Source organism: Pleurodeles waltl, chromosome 1_2 (genome assembly GCF_031143425.1).
Source record: "Pleurodeles waltl isolate 20211129_DDA chromosome 1_2, aPleWal1.hap1.20221129, whole genome shotgun sequence".
NCBI lineage: Eukaryota > Metazoa > Chordata > Amphibia > Caudata > Salamandridae > Pleurodeles > Pleurodeles waltl.
Genome location: NC_090437.1, coordinates 1330158858 through 1330181789, shown reverse-complemented (window position 1 = coordinate 1330181789; position 22932 = coordinate 1330158858). Strand labels below are relative to the sequence as shown.

The following is a 22932-nucleotide window of genomic DNA, read 5'->3' as shown; positions in this document are numbered from 1 at the left end:
CAAGACAACTAAGTCTCTGACACGTCTCCAGACTGCAATCCACCTTCCCCACACCCGCCTGCTAATACGACTTCCAATAAAGTAGTATCTGCCAGCAATTAACACCGTTGTGACGTGGAGCTACTGTAAGCAGTCAGTGCACAAGCAGCGGGGATCCCAGCAGTAAAAGCCACTTATATCCTCTTGCCAACGCTTACAGTTGCTTTCTATTTACCACTTGCACAGTCTTGAGGCTTTCAAATCAGTCAGGTACCTCAGCTCATGCTGGAACCACAGCCACTTCCCTCAGCAGTGCTCCAGAAGGCCATCAGTGTACCGCTGGCTGGAGAACGAGATTGTCTGGGTACAGCACTTGATGCGACCTAAGTTACACACACGAGAGAAAAGCCTGTCCTGTCCTCTGGGGCAGTATAGCCACCTCTCCCTTAGATTCTCTGCTACCCCCCACACTAAAGCACCCTTTGCGTTCTGCTATCTTCCAGGTTAAGGAAGCTGGGAGAGCACAGTATACTCTGTTTGAGTACACTCAGTATAAGCAGATGTCAAATCCCTCACTGTTCATGGTGAGAAGAGCGATGCAATGTTATTGTGCAAATAGTTACAGTGTAAATATGCTTATAACTAGGGGTGGGTGAGCGGTGTGCTGCACTCCGCACTCTGCTTGGAGCACAGAGTGCCAAAACTCCATGAACTCTGCCAGAGGAGCGAAGCCCACCATCCATCTCTATTAAATACTGTGCATTGAATTACAAAAAAAAAGCATCAGGTACATGGAAATCCATTTAGTGACACCCTCATATCATGTTACTGTATTGTATACTGAACCTTGCAACCAAAATAACTCCACCTATGCTATAAAATCACAATATAATGGGATTTACTTTATATAAGTCAGGCCTACTGGTTTTGTCAGGGTATCATCACATTACTAAAAGCAACCACATCACATTCCAATTTTGAAACAGAATTAAAATCCTTGGGTCCAATAATCATATTCTAACGCAAGCATTATAGGGATACCATTGTATTGTCAACATCTGCATTTTTAAATAAATAATTTCAATCCAAAACATATGGGTCACAGTCTTCGATATATTATGAAACTGCTACCCCAATCATAGGACCCACCACAAAACCCTGTGAACCCGCAAAGTCAATGGAAATCTCTCCACACAAGGCTTTCTGTAGATTTTTATCAACACAAACACAATTTTTGGGGCTGTACTGCATTTCCCGCAGCCCCTCACTAAACATTTGATAAACATTGGTGGAGACCGTGCCCATTTTGGGTACCAAAGAGGTAACTATTTATGTAAACAAGGTGCCCCACAGCCCTATCCTTGCAGCCAAGAACCACGGGATAGTGAAAATATGCCACAGCATCCCTCCACCCTGCCCCAAACCTCCTACACAACATTCTGGGAGAAAGCAATGTTGCAAATTCATGTTGCCTCTGGAAAGAGCTCCCCTGAGAAGTCAGCTTTGCCCCTTGATGAAGCAGCTCCCTGATGCCTTGACACGAACATTTCTGGATCCAGAGGTCTGTCCTTCCTTCTTTGTTAAGCCTGAGTGCAGTATGACAAGATAATTATCTGATTCTGACCCCCCCACTTTAATTCCCAGTAACTGGGTAAGAATTACTTTATTGTCTGGAGAGACCTTTGATCCTGGAATAGGATTCTGAACTGAGCCAACAAAAAATTGCAAGTCCTATAGAATCATAATAAGTGGAGTGTATATGGGATGTTGGGGTCTGTAAAATGCATACTAGTAGTACATATTTATCCTTATATTCATGCCTTGCTGGACCGTGTAGGCCTAAGTTACACTAAACTGCACCTTAGGTCAGATTTGCTTGTAACATACATAGGCGTCATTCTGACCGTGGCGGGCGCCGGCCCAGCGGGAAAGACCCTGCAACGAGGAAGCCGGCTCCGAATGGAATGGCTAAGCAGACAGTGAAAATTTTTGTGGGGCCCTGTTAGGGGGCCCCTGCACTGCCCATGCCCACAACACCCGTTCCTGCCATCCTGTTCCTGGCGGTAAAAACCGCCAGGAACAGGCTGGCGGGAAGGGGGTCGGAATCCCCATGGCGGCGCTGCAAGCAGCGCCACCATGGAGGATTCCCTGGGCCAGGGGAAAACCGGCGGGAAACCGCCGGTTCCCCTTTTCTGACCGTGGCTTTACCACCGCGGTCAGAATAGCCCTGGAAGCACCGCCAGCCTGTTGGCGGTGCTTCCGCTGCCCTCCGCCCTGGCGGTCAGAGACCGCCAGGGTTGGAATGAGGCCCATAGTGTGAGCACTAAAGACCTTCAGTTAGCACTACAGACCCATTCTACGAATGCCCACTCACAATATAAGGTCTGCCCCAGGTCAGCCCTAGTCACTGAAAGGGAGCGTATTCTCACATGTAACCAGCCAAGATCCTTGTATCCTCGGTTCACAGCAGTGAACCTATCTTAAAAGGTGGACCCTGGCACTTTGTATTAAGTCCAATTATCATGAATTTATTGTGAGTAAGACTGCAGTTGTGAGACTCAATCACAGTAAAAGTGCACAAAAAGTAGTCAAAAGAGAAAAATCCTCAGCGACTAAATGGGGGGGAACCATTTGCTACAATACAAGATTGCACAATGCCTCATTTTTTGAATTCATTATCTATCTTGATTTTTGTTTATTAGAGAAAGACAGCTGATTCATTTATGAGCAAACATAGCAGTTTGATCATTTTATGAGTTTGAGAAAACCTTAGGAATTCACTTAAAAAAAAAAAACTTACAGGGCGTTATAGTTATCTTCTGAATTTACTCACACAAAAGCAGATAAATTCAACAGTTATAGTTAGAATTATTCCAAGTAACCATAACTCAAACCCCAACGTGCACAGTTATCTCATCAAAATTTTTACTGCAGATGTTACAGTGACATTATCAAAGATGTTATCAAAGAAGCAATGATTGGTGTAATTTGTAGAGTAATTAGCAGTGCATGGCGAGGGCGTGAGTGTTAGTTACCTTAGGGCGCAAGTTAGAGTTACTTCCCACAGAGTAATACCAATACTCAGTGACATTTACAAATGATGTTTTGCAATAAATTACTCAGGACTAATATTTTACATATTCATAACAAAAAGATTATGCCATAACTGTTTCCACTAACCAAGCCTACATCATTTATCACTGGTTTGGTAACACATTGCACTCAGATTTACAGTTTTCTGCATAAGCGCTCTCACAAAGGAGTTATAGGTATAGTTAGAAAATAACAAACATGTTCACAATTACAGTTGGCAAAACAATGCACAATCCTTTGCATAGGCGGAGGAACAGCCTCAATAGTGCACTAGAAGTAAATGAGTTTATTTAATATACAATTACAAGGACAACCGCACTACAACACAGGAACCAGCTATTTGTCAACCACTCTCTCATTCACTGTCTTAATCATTCCACAATCCCTGATCACACACAGACAGGAGAGGCATTCTGGAGACCATTATATCCGGATCTGCACTGGTATAATATGTATTAAGGCATAACACACCTCCTTTCTTTACACAAAAGAAAACAACCAGGACCACAAAAGTGCAGCCTCAAAGAAATGGCAAAAGTTAATAAAGTTGAACCCCATATGCTACATTTCTAAACTGAAAAACAAGGCATTGCACACATTATATCAAAAATAAATAATATTTGCTTCCTCCCCCACCCCCGGATGGCAACGTTGAACCTTGTCTATTCTCTACAACCATCTTCCTCTGTTCATGTGAAGCACACCCATCAATGATCTCACAATCATCCTTTCTCACCTTACTTACATGTTCAAAGTTCTGCCACTGTCCATTTGTCAACTTCACAGCACAAACATCCACATTTACTTCCACCTTGCAAATAGAGCCAAATTTCAAAGTTCCTTTTTTGTCTCTGTGTTTGGAGGAGTTGATTCGCACAAACTATCAGTCCATGCAATCCTGTCTCTTTGCTTTGATCACATCATCTCTTCTTCATTTGACTCTTCACAATATTGCTCCTCAGCCAACATCTCCAACTTGATCCTTACCTTGCAGAGTTAGCTTGGACACAATATGGGATGTGCAGTTTAGCTCTTCCCCAGAGTACTACAAATGGTGTCACACCAGTAACACTGTAGAGCATGTTTAATAAGTCCACAACAAATTTCTTATAGATCATAAAGGGTCCTCAACATTAAGTCCAAAAGTCCACAACATAGATCATATAGCGGTTTCAGCATTAAGTCCAGAACCCATCACCCCTCTGATACTATTGTTTACGAATGTATTCCTTATTTCTGCCAAACCATTTTCTAGACGATGATAGAAACCTCACTTATGTATTATTCACTGCTCTATCCATTTCACATTAAACAAATTGGACATAACTGTCAGAAAAACTCCAGATGAAAACCCTTATCATAACAAAGTTCTGACCAGTTGGCCACTCTTGAAAAGGCCCCTAAAAAAATCACAGTCTTTTGTTTCCAGGACAATGCACTGCAACCATAGGAGGACTCCTGCATTGTACCCCTTATCATTAGTTTTGCAACCAGCACATCCCCCAATTCAGTCTTCCACATCTTTGTCTCTAGCAGGCCAACAATGCTTTTCCCTTAGTCTCTTCCTGTTAGACATCTTGTTAGACATCATCTGCGAATGCCCATCATGATTGATTTCCGGCAATCTACTCCTGATCCCACAAGAAGGAACTAGCTTTTCACCATAAAAATGTAAGCCATCTTCAGTAGAATGTTCCAATTTGACTTTATTGTACATCTATGGTTGCAAAGAGGTTTTTCTTGGCCGTCCCTTCTTGACACATTGCCGACTTTTTTTCAACTCATTATATTTGGCCAAATCATCTCTTCATTTACTCTCACTCACATGCTTATCTCACACCCTGGGCCAGATTTAGGGAGGTTTTGCATCAGGTTTGCATTACTATTTTAATGCAGAACTGTTGGAGTCATTTTTTAGGATTCACAAACCAATGCATGTTTTTATTTGCTTTACTGTATAAGAAAAATTGACACAAACCAGTAATAAATTGTGCTTCCATTACTCTGCACCATGGGGGAGTTCCATGAGTGATACATGGGCGTTCCCATGTGATCACCCATGGTTTTTGACACAAATCCCTTTCTACTAACAATAATAGACAGGGTTTTTGCTAAAAAATAATGCCAATGGAAATACGTGATAAAAGGAGAAATCTTTTCATTTCTCCTTCAAGTACAACACACATGCTAGACTTGTACAGATATCTTTACACCATAGCTCAAAGGTGTGTGTGTGCTGCTCAGCAGCAAAATCCTGTACTGGTGTTCGGAAGAGGGGAGGAAAGTGCCATATCTCTATAAATATGGTGTTTTCCTCCTCTCACCCTGTCATGCAACGCAGCTCAACAACTTCAGGTGTTGTGCTGCGTTGTTCGACAGATACGTAAATCGGGGCCCCAAAGCGTTAGGACATACCATAACCCTAACTTGCATAACAAAGATTCACAGTGTGCAAGTCTTCTACCCAAAGTGCTCGTCACACAGGTAACCAACACCAAACCATAGACAAATATTCTTATTTGTGTGATTAACAGTGTAGGAAATTCAGATATAAGTTGTGTGGTCTACAAAAAAAATAGGTACCCATTTTCCCTTATTTGGAGCCCCATTGAGGCGCTTGACTCTCTGGGTAGCGAGGCAGAGCAGTCCAAGGCCTACTCAAGGGAGGTGGTGTGGGCTAGTGATCACCTGTCTCTGGCATTAAATAATAAAACTCAATGCATGATTGTCCAGTCAGTGCTTTTTGTTTAGAAAAAAGAAAAGTACATGTAATACACATGCAATACAAATTACTATGCAATAGTTTACAAAAATATACATTGGTAGATGGAAAATACCACATATGATATTAAATAATCACATATGACCACCTAAAAGGATCACACAAACATATAAAGACTACTGGCTTGATCAAAGCTTCAAGATCCAAAAAAGACATATTGAAAGACATCATTTTGTAAGTAAATGTGGTGATCATTAACCGTCTAGATTCTGGCTGTATAGTATGCATGTATACACATGCATAGATCATGATACAATTCTAGTGAACCATGTAAGATTTAGAAGTACCTTCCTGAATACGCTTCGAGGCACACATTGGCATAAGGCATCACAGTAGCAGAGGTATGTGCATATTAGAATAGGAAGGTGTGTACACCCTAATTATTATTTGTTCTCTTTACACTAGACTTACTGAACTCATAAGATACGATGAAAATAGGGATCTCACAAAATATATAAAGGTCCTGGTGAAGGTCTAGGACCCTTTTGGGCAACAACGGCCATCAATTTGACTGTGATGTGATGGACAGTTAAGACGTAGAAATGAAATTACCCCCTCACTTTTTTAGACTTACTTCTAGACCTTTGTATTCACAATAAACCTCACAGTTTAGGTATAGTAGGTTTATTTTTCACTGTACAGGTCCCACCATTATCCTCTGATATGTAGTTAGCAGTCACCTGGAATAGTGAGTATCCAGGTGCATAACCCAATAATAACACCATCCATTAAGAGATCATAGTAGTAATGACTTACACCAACAGTGGTAATTACTGGTTTAGGGTTTCAGGACAACACCTAGGGGACCCTGGCTTCACGTACCGGTATGGTTCACTCTCCTTTGATTGACCATGTTACATTTTTGGAAACTGAGTGAACACTCCCTAGGTGAGAATGAGAGAGATGTGACAACTCTCGGGAAGGGACACCAAGGGCCTGCAGAGGTAATAGGTATGACCTCCTCCTTGCAGCGTAACCAAACAAGATATGAATCCATAAGAAGCCACTCTTAGAGGGCAAATGGTTGCTACATATAAGATTTGATTAGGGGCTGGTATCTCTCACAAAAAGAGGTAAGTCACTGTCACAATTCATTCTATGGACTTCTAGCACCCAGTTAGCCACACCTCTGGAATGAGCGAGGGAGCTCCCCACACCAAGAGAAGGGTTCTGATGTGTTGGGGGTGGGCAGAATGGTGCTTTATGGGCTAAGCAGATGCCATACTTCACAGGAAACCAGTAGGTGGGAAACACTTGTAGCACATTGGTTAGTAGATGCCACATCACCTGAGTGCAGGAAACACAACATATGAGACACACCCTGGTACCCAGTTCATGTCTGTACTGGAACAGGGCTGAAGAAGGACTACCTTCTTCTTCCCTGGATGCCGCAGAGAGGTTGCAACGAAGACTACACTGTAGCTGCATCACCTTAGGATAGCAGAGAAAGAACTGTGCTATGGTATCTCGCTCACAAAATAGTCATGTAGAGCTCCAGACAGAGAAGATGACTAAAAGAGTTCGTTGGCTGAGTCCCTGTTGCAGCACAGGGCCGCTAAAGTTGAAGAAGCCAGCCTTGGTAAATTGATAGCCAAGAAAACCTGATCACCACTGACTGCTGAAGTAAAGCCTGAGAGACCAAGTCCCAAACATCGAAGTTGCCCCCGAGTCTGCTTGACACAGGAGAATCATCAGACTGCAGTTTAGTTATCCAGCAGTGATATACTGCATTAAAAAATGAACTGTTGGTTTTGCTGTAACTGGAGACCGGTAGACCAGTGGCAACTCGCTATTTGGCTGAACTTTGCCCAGACTTCAAAGGATTTGAACCCCTGTAGCTAAATTTGCCCCACCAATGTCGTAGACCAAGGGGTGGCCCTTATTTTTGAACCATTTCATTGATTCCTATGGCAGTATTGTAGTAGGCACTGGAACTGGCCTGGAGACTGCTTTAACTGTGAGGTAACTGTTAATCTGGTCATCATGAGTCCCCGAAACGTGTTTCCTGTTGGTGATGGTTGCCACGAGAGAGCCTTTTAAGCCATTTTCAAGTTATTTGTCGTGGCTAACAATAAGCCGTGAGTCATAGTTGATTGCTATGATTTTTTATGCTAAGTGAAACTCTGTTTTCTGTTGTTTCTTAAAAAAACCCTCTGGTGGAATTTTGTCATTCAGTTGTCTATTTAAAGAAAAAAAAATGATGTATTTTTAGGCATTGTGTTGGAGTTTTATTATATGATGCTTTCTTCGCATGTAACTGTTCTGGTACTTCTTAATCCTTTGCTACTGTTCCTTTGATGAAGCCTGACTGAGCCACAGCTACCCGGGACTGAGCTACGGCTTTACAAGCAAACCTGACTAGACTGTGGCTGGAATTACATTTTGCTTCCATTTTAGGTTTTCTTTTAAGGTTAAAATCTTTCTAAGATGGTGCTTTGAACATGTTTTTCACTGCCAAGTACACATATATCATAGTCAGACATTGTTGTTCTGTAGTCTGCACTGTTAGTTTCAGGGACACATACTAGAAAGTGATGCCCTCTTTTACCCAGACTAAGTAAAGTTGTTTTTCTGCTCTGTTTGAGAAAAGATAAGGCTGGTGTTTTCTTATTTAAGTAGCACCCGTCCTGAATTCTGGCGAGAAGCACTTCACACCGGAGTTATCATGGATGGAGCTGAAAGCTGCGAATGAGATGCAGCACTGCCGACCCTGATTGTCCACAGAGACAGAGAGCATTCGTTAATGCACTAAGGCCAGCTTCCAGAACATTACACCAAGGTTCGGGGTTAGATCATTCCAAATGGGTCTGGCAGATGGGTACTCCCATAATGGTTGCTCTAGTGTGGGCTGAAGTAACTTTAGACATAATCAATATGGTTGAATTAATTTTATTTGCCATCATTTTAATGAGGCTTATAACAATGATGTGTCTCAACTGAAGTTCATGTTTTATTTACAAGTATTAGATGCTTTCAATAAATATTTGGAACAATTTTTATTGTCTCTTCTCTTTATGAATCCTTGGGCATGCAAAAGTGTCAAATGAAAGGGTAGATCTGTTTCTACTGATTTCTTGGGAATCAGAGTGGTTATGTTTGAGGTTTCCACCAGCATCTATAACTCTAGAATGTAAGGAGTTTAGATACAGTACACTGAGGTAGCTGCCCCAACCTTTCCTGATTATATAACAAGGACTTAGCGGAGGGTAATACGTAATGGATACCACATACGCCTTATTATGATCCCATGATATCCTATGGAAATCATAATAAGGAGGATGGGATATCCATCACATTTGTGATGGAATTTTCCCTTCCCCAAGACCTAAATCAGGCACTATATTATGAAGTTTTTTTGATTCAATTCACAGTCCTACAATATTCATAAAAACCAAGCAACAGGACCTGATACAGAATTGTACCACTCCCCACTCTCCTCTGTTCTGGCAAATCTGCTTACCACCTCTTTACCAAAGTGCTCAGTCCCAAGGGCTTGGAAATGTGCAATAGTGATACCCTTACTCAAGAAACTGAATTTAGAAGACTCACACTAGTGCCTAATCTCATTGCTCCCTCTATGCGCAAAGATCCTCAAAAACAAATCAACTCCCAACTGTCAGCTAGTATGGAGATTAACATTTTGCTCCGTCCTTCTCAATCAGGTGACTGCCCGGAACATAGAACGTAAACTGCACTTCTGGTTGTAATTTGTGCACTTCAGACTGTAGTTGGGCAGAGGCGGAACCACTGCTCCTATTCATCTGGACTTGGGTGCTGCACTTGATACTGTGACTCATCAGATGCTCCTCCAAAAATGATCTGACATTGGTATCAAGGATGCTGCCTATACCTGGTTCCAATCTTTTCTAAAGGACCACTCCTTTGAATTTATCTCCAAACATCATGAATCTTTCATCCACATGATACAATGTGGAGTTCCACAGGGCCCCTCCTCAAGCCCAACTTTGTTTAATATAAAGTCTGCCCTCAGGCAGACATTTTGGAAGTTGATGGGGTGACACTTCTTTCCTATGTGCACAACTTGCTGTATCATTGTCTGCTAAGGATGACCATACATCATATCAACTTGTTGTAGGAAAGTACCATCTTGCCTGGCATGTTACCCCCATTTTTCACTGTATATATGTTGTTTTAGTTGTATGTGTCACTGGGACCCTGGTAACCCAGGGCCCCAGTGCTCATAAGTGTGCCTGAATGTGTTACCTGTGTAGTGACTAACTGTCTCACTGAGGCTCTGCTAATCAGAACCTCAGTGGTTATGCTCTCTCATTTCTTTCCAAATTGTCACTAACATGCTAGTGACCAATTTTACCAATTTACATTGGCATACTGGAACACCCTTATAGTTCCCTAGTATATGGTACTGAGGTACCCAGGGTATTGGGGTTCCAGGAGATCCCTATGGGCTGCAGCATTTCTTTTGCCACCCATAGGGAGCTCTGACCATTCTTACACAGACCTGCCACTGCAGCCTGAGTGAAATAACGTCCACGTTATTTCACAGCCATTTTACACTGCACTTAAGTAACTTATAAGTCACCTATATGTCTAACCTTTACCTGGTAAAGGTTAGGTGCAAAGTTACTTAGTGTGAGGGCACCCTGGCACTAGCCAAGGTGCCCCCACATTGTTCAGGGCCAATTCCCCGGACTTTGTGAGTGTGGGGACACCATTACACGCGTGCACTACATATAGGTCACTACCTATATGTAGCTTCACAATGGTAACTCCGAATATGGCCATGTAACATGTCTATGATCATGGAATTGCCCCCTCTATGCCATCCTGGCATAGTTGGCACAATCCCATGATCCCAGTGGTCTGTAGCACAGACCCTGGTACTGCCAAACTGCCCTTCCTGGGGTTTCACTGCAGCTGCTGCTGCCAACCCCTCAGACAGGCAGCTGCCCTCCTGGGGTCCAGCCAGGCCTGGCCCAGGATGGCAGAACAAAGGACTTCCTCGTAGAGAGGGTGTTACACCCTCTCCCTTTGGAAAATGGTGTGAAGGCAGGGGAGGAGTAGCCTCCCCCAGCCTCTGGAAATGCTTTCTTGGGCACAGATGTGCCCAATTCTGCATAAGCCAGTCTACACCGGTTCAGGGGACCCCTTAGCCCTGCTCTGGCGCTAAACTGGACAAAGGAAAGGGGAGTGACCACTCCCCTGACCTGCACCTCCCCTGGGAGGTGTCCAGAGCTCCTCCAGTGTGCTCCAGACCTCTGCCATCTTGGAAACAGAGGTACTGCTGGCACACTGGACTGCTCTGAGTGGCCAGTGCCACAAGGTGACGTCAGAGACTCCTTCTGATAGGCTCCTTCAGGTGTTGCTAGCTTATCCTCTCTCCTAAGTAGCCAAACCCTCTTTTCTGGCTATTTAGGGTCTCTGTCTCTGGGGAAACTTTAGATAACGAATGCAAGAGCTCATCAGAGTTCCTCTGCATCTCTCTCTTCACCTTCTGCCAAGGAATCGACCGCTGACCGCGCTGGAAACAAAGTAGCTAAGACGACTACTGCAACTCTGTAACGCTGATCCTGCCGCCTTCTCGACTGTTTTCCTGGTGGTGCATGCTGTGGGGGTAGTCTGCCTCCTCTCTGCACTAGAAGCTCTGAATAAATCTCCCGTGGGTCGACAGAGATCTTCCCCCTGCAACCGCAGGCACCAAAAAGCTGCATTACCGGTCCCTTGGGTCTCCTCTCAGCACGACGAGCGAGGTCCCTCGAATCCAGCAACTCTGTCCAAGTGACTCCCACAGTCCAGTGACTCTTCAGTCCAAGTTTGGTGGAGGTAAGTCCTTGCCTCACCTTCGCTAGACTGCATTGCTGGGAACCACGACTTTTGCAGCTACTCCGGCCCCTGTGCACTTCCGGCGGAAATCCTTTGTGCACAGCCAAGCCTGGGTCCCCGGCACTCTAACCTGCATTGCACGACTTTCTAAGTTGGTCTCCAGCGACGTGGGACTCCTTTGTGTAACTTCGGGTGAGCACCATTTCACGCATCCTCGTAGTGCCTGTTTCTGGCACTTCTACGGGTGCTACATGCTGCTAAGAGGGCTCCTTATATTGCTCTACGTCTCCTCTACCTCCTGGTCCAATTTGCGACCTCCTGGTTCCTATTGGGCCACAGCAGCATCCAAAAACGTTTCCCACACGATTTGCAGCTAGCAAGGCTTGTTGGCGTTCTTTCGGCGGGAAAACACTTCTGCACAACTCTACACGGCGAGTGGGATCCGTCCACCAAAGGGGAAGTCTCTAGCCCTTTTTGTTCCTGCAGAAACCTCAGCTTCTTCTGTCCAGTAGAAGCTTCTTTGCACCCACAGCTGGCATTTCCTGGGCATATGCCCATCTCTGACTTGCTTGTGACTTTTGGACTTGGTCCCCTTGTTCCACAGGTACCCTAGATTGGAAATCCATCATTGTTGCATTGTTGGTTTGTGTCTTTCCTGCATTATTCCTCTATCACGACTTCTATGTCCTTGGGGGAACTTTAGTGCACTTTGCACTCACTTTTCAGGGTCTTGGGGAGGGTTATTTTTCTACCTCTCACTATTTTCTAATAGTCCCAGCGACCCTCTACAAGGTCACATAGGTTTGGGGTCCATTCGTGGTTCGCATTCCACTTTTGGAGTATATGGTTTGTGTTGCCCCTATCCCTATGTGTCCCCATTGCATCCTATTGTAACTAAACATTGTTTGCACTGTTTTCTAAGACTATACTGCATATTTTTGCTATTGTGTATATATATCTTGTGTATATTTTCTATCCTCTCACTGAGGGTACACTCTAAGATACTTTGGCATATTGTCATAAAAATAAAGTACCTTTATTTTTAGTATAACTGTGTATTGTGTTTTCTTATGATATTGTGCATATGACACTAAGTGGTACTGTAGTAGCTTCACACGTCTCCTAGTTCAGCCTAAGCTGCTCTGCTAAGCTACCATTATCTATCAGCCTAAGCTGCTAGACACCCTATACACTAATAAGGGATAACTGGGCCTGGTGCAAGGTGCAAGTACCCCTTGGTACTCACTACAAGCCAGTCCAGCCTCCTACATTGGTTGTGCAGCGGTGGGATAAGTGCTTTGAGACTACTTACCACTCTTGTCATTGTACTTTTCATAAGAGAAAAATATACAAAACAAGCTCAGTGTATATACACATAGCCAAAAAGTTTTGCATTTCCTCTTTTCACTCTTTTCTAAGTGCTGAAAAGTACTTCTAAACTTTCTAAAAAGGTCTAAAAAGTTTTACAAGTTTTTTTCTCTGTCTTTCTAAAAGCTCTGACAAACTTTTTTCTCTTTTTCTATCACTTTAACTCTCTCTAAAAATGTCTGGCACAGGCCAAAATGTTGATCTGTCCAAACTTGCATATGATCACCTTAGCTGGAAAGGAGCAAGGAGTCTCTGCATAGAGAGAGGTTTGAGTGTAGGGAAGAATCCTTCCTAGGAACTGTTACTTAACATGCTTAGAGAACAGGATAAGGCTAGAAGTGCCCCATCTGTAGAAAAAGTAGCTAATGGTTCCCAATCTGATCCAGGGACTCCCCCAGGAAAAGATTCAGGAAAGAAACTTCCTAGCCTGCCCATTACTAGACAGTCTAGCATAGTTGGTAATGATGAAGAGCCACACCATACAAATAGTGTTGTCTCACATCATAGCAAAAGCATTTATTCTCACCACAGTGGTACTGATGTTTCTGTTAGCCAAGCTGTTAGGGTGCCCTCTGTAAGGGACAGGTCTCCTTCTGTCCATTCTCACCATACTTCTGTTTCAAGGCATGTCCCTCCCACCCACCCTGATGACAGATTGTTAGAAAGGGAGCTCAATAGATTGAGAGTGGAACAAACCAGACTGAAGCTCAAGAAGCAACAGCTGGATTTGGATAGACAGACTTTAGAAGTAGAGAAGGAGAGACAGAAACTGGGTTTAGAAACCCATGGAGGCAGCAGCAGTATTCCCCATAGTCATCCTGCAAAAGAGCATGATTCCAGGAATCTGCATAAGATAGTTCCCCCTTATAAGGAGGGGGATGACATTAACAAGTGGTTTGCTGCACTTGAGAGGGCCTGTGTTGTACAGGATGTCCCTCAAAGGCAGTGGGCTGCTATCCTATGGCTATCATTTAGTGGAAAAGGTAGGGATAGGCTCCTTACTGTGAAAGAAAGTGAAGCCAATGAGTACAAAGTTCTTAAGAATGCACTCCTGGATGGTTATGGCTTAACCACTGAACAATACAGGATAAAGTTCAGAGAGACCAAAAAGGAGTCTTCACAAGACTGGGTTGATTTCATTGACCATTCAGTGAAGGCCTTGGAGGGGTGGTTACATGGCAGTAAAGTTACTGATTATGACAGCCTGTATAACTTGATCCTGAGAGAGCATATTCTTAATAATTGTGTGTCTGATTTGTTGCACCAGTACTTGGTGGACTCTGATCTGACCTCTCCCCAAGAATTGGGAAAGAAGGCAGACAAATGGGTCAGAACAAGGGTGAACAGAAAAGTTCATACAGGGGGTGACAAAGATGGCAACAAAAAGAAGGATGGTAAGTCTTCTGACAAGGGTGGGGACAAATCTAAAAATGAGTCTTCATCAGGCCCACAAAAACACTCTGGTGGGGGTGGTGGGCCCAAATCCTCTTTTAATCAGAACAAGGAAAAGAAACCATGGTGCTATTTATGTAAAATAAAAGGCCATTGGACAACAGATCCCAGTTGTCCAAAGAAAGGCACCAAGCCTCCTACCACTACAACCCCTACTGCTACACCTAGTGTCCCTACTAATAGCAGTGGTGGTGGGAGCAAACCTACTAATAGCCAATCCAAGGGAGTAGCTGGGCTCACTATTGGTAACTTAGTTGGGGTTGGCCTTGTTAGGGAGGCCACAGAGGCTGTGTTAGTCTCTGAGGGGGCTATTGATTTAGCCACCTTAGTTGCTTGTCCCCTTAATATGGATAAGTACAAGCAACTACCCCTAATAAATGGTGTTGAGGTTAAGGCCTACAGGGACACTGGTGCCAGTGTGACTATGGTCATAGAGAAACTGGTCCACCCTGAACAACACCTACTTGGTCACCAGTACCAAGTAACCGATGCTCACAACAACACACTTAGCCACCCCATGGCTGTTGTTAATCTCAACTGGGGGGGGTTACTGGTCCTAAGAAAGTTGTGGTAGCCACAGATTTACCTGTAGACTGTCTACTAGGAAATTATTTGGAGACATCAGCTTGGTCAGATGTGGAGTTGGAGGCCCATGCAGCAATGCTGGGCATCCCAGGGCATATTTTTGCTTTAACCAGGGCTCAGGCCAAAAAGCAAAAAAGGACAGGGAAGCTTGGATCCTGGAACAATGGACCAAGTGCTCCCTAAAGCTAGGGCTAGTAGAAGCAAACCACTTCCTACTATCCCTCCCTCTACAGTGGATTCTACTTCTGAGGAAGAAGAATTTCCACCCTGTGCAGAACCTACACCAGAGGAGCTGGAAGCAGACACTGCTGAGCTTTTGGGTGAAGGGGGGCCTGCCAGGGAGGAGCTGAGTGTGGCACAGCAAACCTGTCCCACATTAGAGGGTCTAAGACAGCAAGCTGTCAAACAAGCTAATGGGGATGTCAGTGACTCTCACAGAGTTTACTGGGAGGACAACCTCTTGTACACTGAGCATAGGGATCCTAAACCTGGAGCTGCCAGGAGATTAGTGATTCCTCAGGAGTACAGAAAGTTCCTCCTAACTCTTGCCCACGACATTCCCCTAGCTGGGCATCTGGGTCAAATGAAAACTTGGGACAGGCTTGTTCCCTTGTTTCATTGGCCTAGGATGTCTGAGGACACAAAAGAGTTTTGTAAGTCCTGTGAAACCTGTCAAGCCAGTGGCAAAACAGGTGGCACCCCAAAGGCACCCCTTATCCCACTGCCTGTGGTTGGGGTTCCCTTTGAAAGGGTAGGGGTTGACATAGTTGGCCCCCTTGACCCTCCTACTGCTTCAGGCAATAGGTTTATCTTGGTGGTAGTGGACCATGCCACAAGATACCCTGAAGCAATTCCTTTAAGGACCACTACAGCACCTGCAGTGGCAAAGGCCCTCCTGGGAATATTTTCTAGGGTGGGCTTCCCAAAGGAAGTAGTATCAGACAGAGGAAGCAATTTCATGTCTGCATACTTAAAGGCCATGTGGAAGGAGTGTGGTGTAACTTATAAATTCACTACACCCTATCATCCACAAACAAATGGACTGGTGGAGAGATTTAACAAAACTCTCAAAGGCATGATTATGGGTCTCCCAGAAAAACTCCGCAGGAGATGGGATATCCTTCTACCATGCCTCCTTTTTGCCTACAGGGAGGTACCCCAGAAAGGAGTGGGCTTCAGCCCCTTTGAACTTCTTTTTGGACACCCTGTGAGGGGTCCACTCACACTTGTAAAGGAGGGTTGGGAACAACCTTTAAAAGCTCCTAAGCAGGATATTGTGGATTATGTACTTGGCCTCAGATCAATGATGGCTGAGTACATGAAAGAGGCCAGCAAGAACCTTCAGGCCAGCCAAGAGCTCCAGAAGCAATGGCATGATCAGAAGGCTGTTTTGGTTCAGTACCAACCAGGGCAGAAAGTGTGGGTCTTGGAGCCTGTGGCCCCAAGAGCACTCCAAGATAAATGGAGTGGTCCCCACACAATTGTTGAGAAAAAGGGTGAAGTCACCTATTTAGTTGACTTAGGCACTGCAAGGAGTCCCCTTAGGGTACTCCATGTAAACCGCCTGAAACCCTACTATGACAGGGCTGATCTCAACCTGCTCATGGCAACTGATGAGGGACAGGAAGAAGACAGTGATCCTCTACCTGATCTCTTCTCTTCCACAGAACAAGATGCTCTTGTGGAAGGTGTAGTTTTGGCTGATTGTCTTACTGCTGAGCAGAAAGACCATTGCATAAATCTCCTAGATCAATTCTCTGAACTCTTCTCTACTGTGCCAGGTACCACTTCTTGGTGTGAGCACACTATAGATACTGGAGACAGTTTACCTGTCAAAAGTAAGATCTATAGGCAGCCTGACCATGTCAGGGACTGCATAAAGCAAGAGGTGCAGAAAATGTTAGAACTAGGAGTGGTTGAGCACTCTGAAAGTCCATGGGCTTCTCCTGTGGTACTTGTACCAAAACCCCATTCCAAAGATGGAAAGAAGGAAATGCGGTTTTGTGTAGACTATAGAGGTCTCAACCTGGTAACCAAAACTGATGCTCACCCTATACCCAGGGCTGATAAGCTCATAGATACACTGGCATCTGCCAAGTATCTAAGCACTTTTGATTTGACTGCAGGGTATTGGCAGATCAAATTGTCAGAAGATGCTAAACCTAAAACTGCATTTTCAACCATTGGAGGCCATTACCAGTTTACTGTAATGCCTTTTGGATTGAAAAATGCACCTGCCACTTTTCAGAGGTTGGTGAACACAGTCCTGCAAGGGCTGGAAGCTTTCAGTGCAGCATATTTGGACGATATAGCTGTATTTAGCTCCAGCTGGGATGATCACCTGGTCCACCTATGGAAATTTTTGGAGGCCCTGCAAAAGGCAGGCCTCACTATCAAGGCTTCAAAGTGCCAGATAGGGCAGGGTAAGGTGGTTTATCTGGGACACCTTGTTGGTGGGGAACAGATTGCACCACTTCAGGGGAAAATCCAAACAATTATTGATTGGGTTCCCCCTACCACTCAGACTCAGGTGAGAGCCTTCCTAGGCCTCACTGGGTATTACAGGAGGTTCATTAAGAACTATGGCTCCATTGCAGCCCCTCTTAATGACCTCACATCCAAGAAAATGCCTAAAAAGGTATTATGGACAGCAAACTGTCAGAAAGCTTTTGAGGAGCTGAAGCAGGCCATGTGCTCTGCACCTGTCCTGAAAAGCCCTTGTTACTCTAAAAAAATTCTATGTCCAAACTGATGCATCTGAATTAGGAGTAGGGGCAGTCCTATCACAACTTAATTCTGAGGGCCAGGATCAACCTGTTGCTTTTATTAGTAGGAGGTTGACCCCAAGAGAAAAGCGTTGGTCTGCCATAGAGAGGGAGGCCTTTGCTGTGGTCTGGGCTCTGAAGAAGTTGAGGCCATAGCTGTTTGGCACTCACTTCATTGTTCAGACAGACCACAAACCTCTACTTTGGCTAAAACAAATGAAAGGTGAAAATCCTAAATTATTGAGGTGGTCCATATCCCTACAGGGAATGGACTATACAGTGGAACATAGACCTGGGAGTAGCCACTCCAATGCAGATGGACTCTCCAGATATTTCCACTTAGACAATGAAGACTCATCAGGTCATAGCTAGTCTTATTGTCCTTCGTTTGGGGGGGGGGTTGTGTAGGAAAGTACCATCTTGCCTGGCATGTTACCCCCATTTTTCACTGTATATATGTTGTTTTAGTTGTATGTGTCACTGGGACCCTGGTAACCCAGGGCCCCAGTGCTCATAAGTGTGCCTGAATGTGTTACCTGTGTACTGACTAACTGTCTCACTGAGGCTCTGCTAATCAGAACCTCAGTGGTTATGCTCTCTCATTTCTTTCCAAATTGTCACTAACAGGCTAGTGACCAATTTTACCAATTTACATTGGCTTACTGGAACACCCTTATAATTCCCTAGTATATGGTACTGAGGTACCCAGGGTATTGGGGTTCCAGGAGATCCCTATGGGCTGCAGCATTTCTTTTGCCACCCATAGGGAGCTCTGACAATTCTTACACAGGCCTGCCACTGCAGCCTGAGTGAAATAACGTCCACCTTATTTCACAGCCATTTTTTACTGCACTTCAGTAACTTATAAGTCACCTATATGTCTAACCTTTACCTGGTAAAGGTTAGGTGCAAAGTTACTTAGTGTGAGGGCACCCTGGCACTAGTCAAGGTGCCCCCACATTGTTCAGGGCCAATTCCCCGGACTTTGTGAGTGCGGGACACCATTACACGCGTGCACTACATATAGGTCACTACCTATATGTAGCTTCACAATGGTAACTCCGAATACGGCCATGTAACATGTCTATGATCATGGAATTGCCCCCTCTATGCCATCCTGGCATAGTTGGCACAATCCCATGATCCCAGTGGTCTGTAGCACAGACCCTGGTACTGCCAAACTGCCCTTTCTGGGGTTTCACTGCAGCTGCTGCTGCTGCCAACCCCTCAGACAGGCAGCTGCCCTCCTGGGGTCCAGCCAGGCCTGGCCCAGGATGGCAGAACAAAGGACTTCCTCTGAGAGAGGGTGTTACACCTTCTCCCTTTGGAAAATGGTGTGAAGGCAGGGGAGGAGTAGCCTCCCCCAGCCTCTGGAAATGCTTTCTTGGGCACAGATGTGCCCAATTCTGCATAAGCCAGTCTACACCGGTTCAGGGGACCCCTTAGCCCTGCTCTGGCGCTAAACTGGACAAAGGAAAGGGGAGTGACCACTCCCCTGACCTGCAACTCCCCTGGGAGGTGTCCAGAGCTCCTCCAGTGTGCTCCAGACCTCTGCCATCGTGGAAACAGAGGTGCTGCTGGCACACTGGACTGCTCTGAGTGGCCAGTGCCACAAGGTGACGTCAGAGACTCCTTCTGATAGGCTCCTTCAGGTGTTGCTAGCCTATCCTCTCTCCTAAGTAGCCAAACCCTCTTTTCTGGCTATTTAGGGTCTCTGTCTCTGGGGAAACGTTTGATAACGAATGCAAGAGCTCATCAGAGTTCCTCTGCATCTCTCTCTTCACCTTCTGCCAAGGAATCGACTGCTGACCGCGCTGGAAGCCTGCAAAACTGCAACAAAGTAGCTAAGACGACTACTGCAACTCTGTAACGCTGATCCTGCCGCCTTCTCGACTGTTTTCCTGGTGGTGCATGCTGTGGGGGTAGTCTGCCTCCTCTCTGCACTAGAAGCTCCGAAGAAATCTCCCGTGGGTCGACGGAATCTTCCCCCTGCAACCGCAGGCACCAAAAAGCTGCATTACCGGTCCCTTGGGTCTCCTCTCAGCACGACGAGCGAGGTCCCTCGAATCCAGCAACTCTGTCCAAGTGACTCCCACAGTCCAGTGACTCTTCAGTCCAAGTTTGGTGGAGGTAAGTCCTTGCCTCACCTCACTAGACTGCATTGCTGGGAACCGCGACTTTTGCATCTACTCCGGCCCCTGTGCACTTCCGGCGGAAATCCTTTGTGCACAGCCAAGCCTGGGTCCACGGTACTCTAACCTGCATTGCACGACTTTCTAAGTTGGTCTCCAGCGACGTGGGACTCCTTTGTGCGACTTCGGGTGAGCACCATTTCACGCATCCTTGTAGTGCCTGTTTCTGGCACTTTCTTGGGTGCTACCTGCTGCTAAGAGGGCTCCTATTCTTGCTCGACGTCCCCTCTACCTCCTGGTCCAATTTACGACCTCCTGGTCCCTCCTGGGCCACAGCAGCATCCAAAAACGCTTACCACACGATTTGCAGCTAGCAAGGCTTGTTGGCGTTCTTTCGGCGGGAAAACACTTTTGCACAACTCTCCACGGCGAGCGGGATCCGTCCACCAAAGGGGTAGTCTCTAGCCCTTTTTGTTCCTGCAGAAACCTCAGCTTCTTCTGTCCAGTAGAAGCTTCTTGGCACCCACAGCTGGCATTTCCTGGGCATATGCCCATCTCCGACTTGCTTGTGACTTTTGGACTTGGTCCCCTTGTTCCACAGGTACCCTAGATTGGAAATCCATCATTGTTGCATTGTTGGTTTGTATCTTTCCTGCATTATTCCTCTATCACGACTTCTATGTCCTTGGGGGAACTTTAGTGCACTTTGCACTCACTTTTCAGGGTCTTGGGGAGGGTTATTTTTCTAACTCTCACTATTTTCTAATAGTCCCAGCGACCCTCTACAAGGTCACATAGGTTTGTGGTCCATTCGTGGTTCGCATTCCACTTTTGGAGTATATGGTTTGTGTTGCCCCTATCCCTATGTGTCCCTATTGTATCCTATTGTAACTATACATTGTTTGCACTGTTTTCTAAGACTATACTGCATATTTTTGCTATTGTGTATATATATCTTGTGTATATTTTCTATCCTCTCACTGAGGGTACACTCTAAGATACTTTGGCATATTGTCATAAAAATAAAGCACCTTTATTTTTAGTAAAACTGTGTATTGTGTTTTCTTATGATATTGTGCATATGACACTAAGTGGTACTGTAGTAGCTTCACACGTCTCCTAGTTCAGCCTAAGCTGCTCTGCTAAGCTACCATTATCTATCAGCCTAAGCTGCTAGACACCCTATACACTAATAAGGGATAACTGGGCCTGGTGCAAGGTGCAAGTACCCCTTGGTACTCACTACAAGCCAGTCCAGCCTCCTACACGTGTTCTTTGTTGAGGTTAGGAGCTGGATGAGGAGCAACCATCTAAAACTCAGTGGGAACAAAACCAACGTTCTACTGGTAGAAAATCAACTTTATTTTTAGGGTCACCATTATTTGCCGGTTGAATTGGACTCTTGTACTCTTCCCAGTTAGCCGATTAAAGATCTGGGCATCTGGCTGGATGATAAGCTAAGGATGGACCACAAATAATCAAGAGGGCTGCCTATTGCTGCGGAATCCTTGGAACTCCACACACTTTATGTTGGTTTTTACCTTCCTCCATTCAGAGGTTGATTGTGCAGGTGCTGGGTATCTCCAGGCTTGACTAAGGCAATTTTCTTTACATTGGCAGTACAAAGTCCCTAACAAAGATGCCCAAGAATTTTCAGAGTGCATCAACACACCTTTTAATGTCACATCCCAAAATCTGCATTGGTGTCCCTCCATCTTTGGTAATTACTCAGCCTCTCCATAGCTAAACAGATTCAATTTAAAGAGCAATGCTGTATGCACAGGGACTCGCACGGGACCTACATATATTAGGTTGCTGGTGCATTCTTATTCCCCTAGTCTGGTGATAAATTCCAGCAAGCACAATCTTGCAGTCATTCCTAGAGAAAAATTGTCAAGGCACTCTTTTGTCTTTCTTGATCTTACATTTTGAAACTCCCTCCCCACAAATGGTTGCTTCTGCAACTCACCTGAGATGTTTAGAAACGTAAATTCTCTTTCCTGAGGTTCCATCTGTTTATGTCAGTATTAGAAAACCCCGGTGGGGCAGCAAAGCACTTAAAAAATCAAAATAGTGTAGACTACTGACAACAGAGAAAGAGCAGGAAGCACGCTGGGATGACCACTGCAAAGAAGACTTGACCAGACTCGTACCAACAAGTAAAGCAGACATCCAAGAAGCAGGGACAGACTGTGAACACCAGTTTACCACAGAAAGAAGAAATCATCAATGCCATCTGATCTCTCAAAAATGTCAAAAATAATCTGAATGCAGAAAAGTTCAAGGCAGATCCTGAAACATGAGCCAAGATCTTCCAAATACTGTTTACTTCAATTTGGTGGGAAATAATGTACAAGGTGACTGTAAACAAGACACCAGCATCAAGAGTCCTAAGAAGGGTGCATTAACCAACCATAACAACCATTGTGGAATCACGCTTCTGTCATTCCTGAGTAAAATCCTGGTAAAACTCATTATACAGCATGTTTCTAATGCCGTAGACAAGAGATTAGGAGATGAACAGGCTGGTTTCCGCAAGAGTAGATGGTGTGTTCACCAGATCTGAAAGTGAGTTCTGCTGTCTGACAGGGCATCATCTCAATAAAATCCCCAAAATCATCTCAAAATCCAAATGTTCACAAACAAGTCCTACATGCAGTGTGGAGCACAGTCAGAAACAGTTCTTCTATAGACAACAGTGAGCTGTGATGGCTATCACCAACACTTAAGTAAAGGGAGGAAGGGTAACAGAAAGCTCGCCCTAAAATTCAGAGAATATTTCACCCATTCACTACACCTCTAAATATATATCTCTCTCTAGTTCTCTATATCTTTTTTCCTTCTCCAATCCTTTCTTTCTATCTCTCAAAGTTATCTCTCTCTCTCTCTCAACCTAGGAAAAAGGCTAAGGACTGAATGATTATAATGGGCTTGCCCAATGTGGTCAGTGGATCTATCTGAGAGGATAAAGTAA

General features: G+C 44.8%; 1 protein-coding gene across 1 annotated transcript in view; it reads right to left on the bottom strand.

Annotated features, from left to right (window-relative positions):
* Positions 1-21970, bottom strand: part of LOC138257142 (vomeronasal type-2 receptor 26-like) — a 157957-nt gene extending 135987 nt beyond the window's left edge. The window contains exon 1 of the mRNA XM_069205888.1: positions 21884-21970. Coding sequence (XP_069061989.1) covers positions 21884-21970 — 87 coding nt within the window. The remainder of the gene's footprint in view (positions 1-21883) is intronic.
* Positions 21971-22932: the final 962 nt, after the last annotated feature.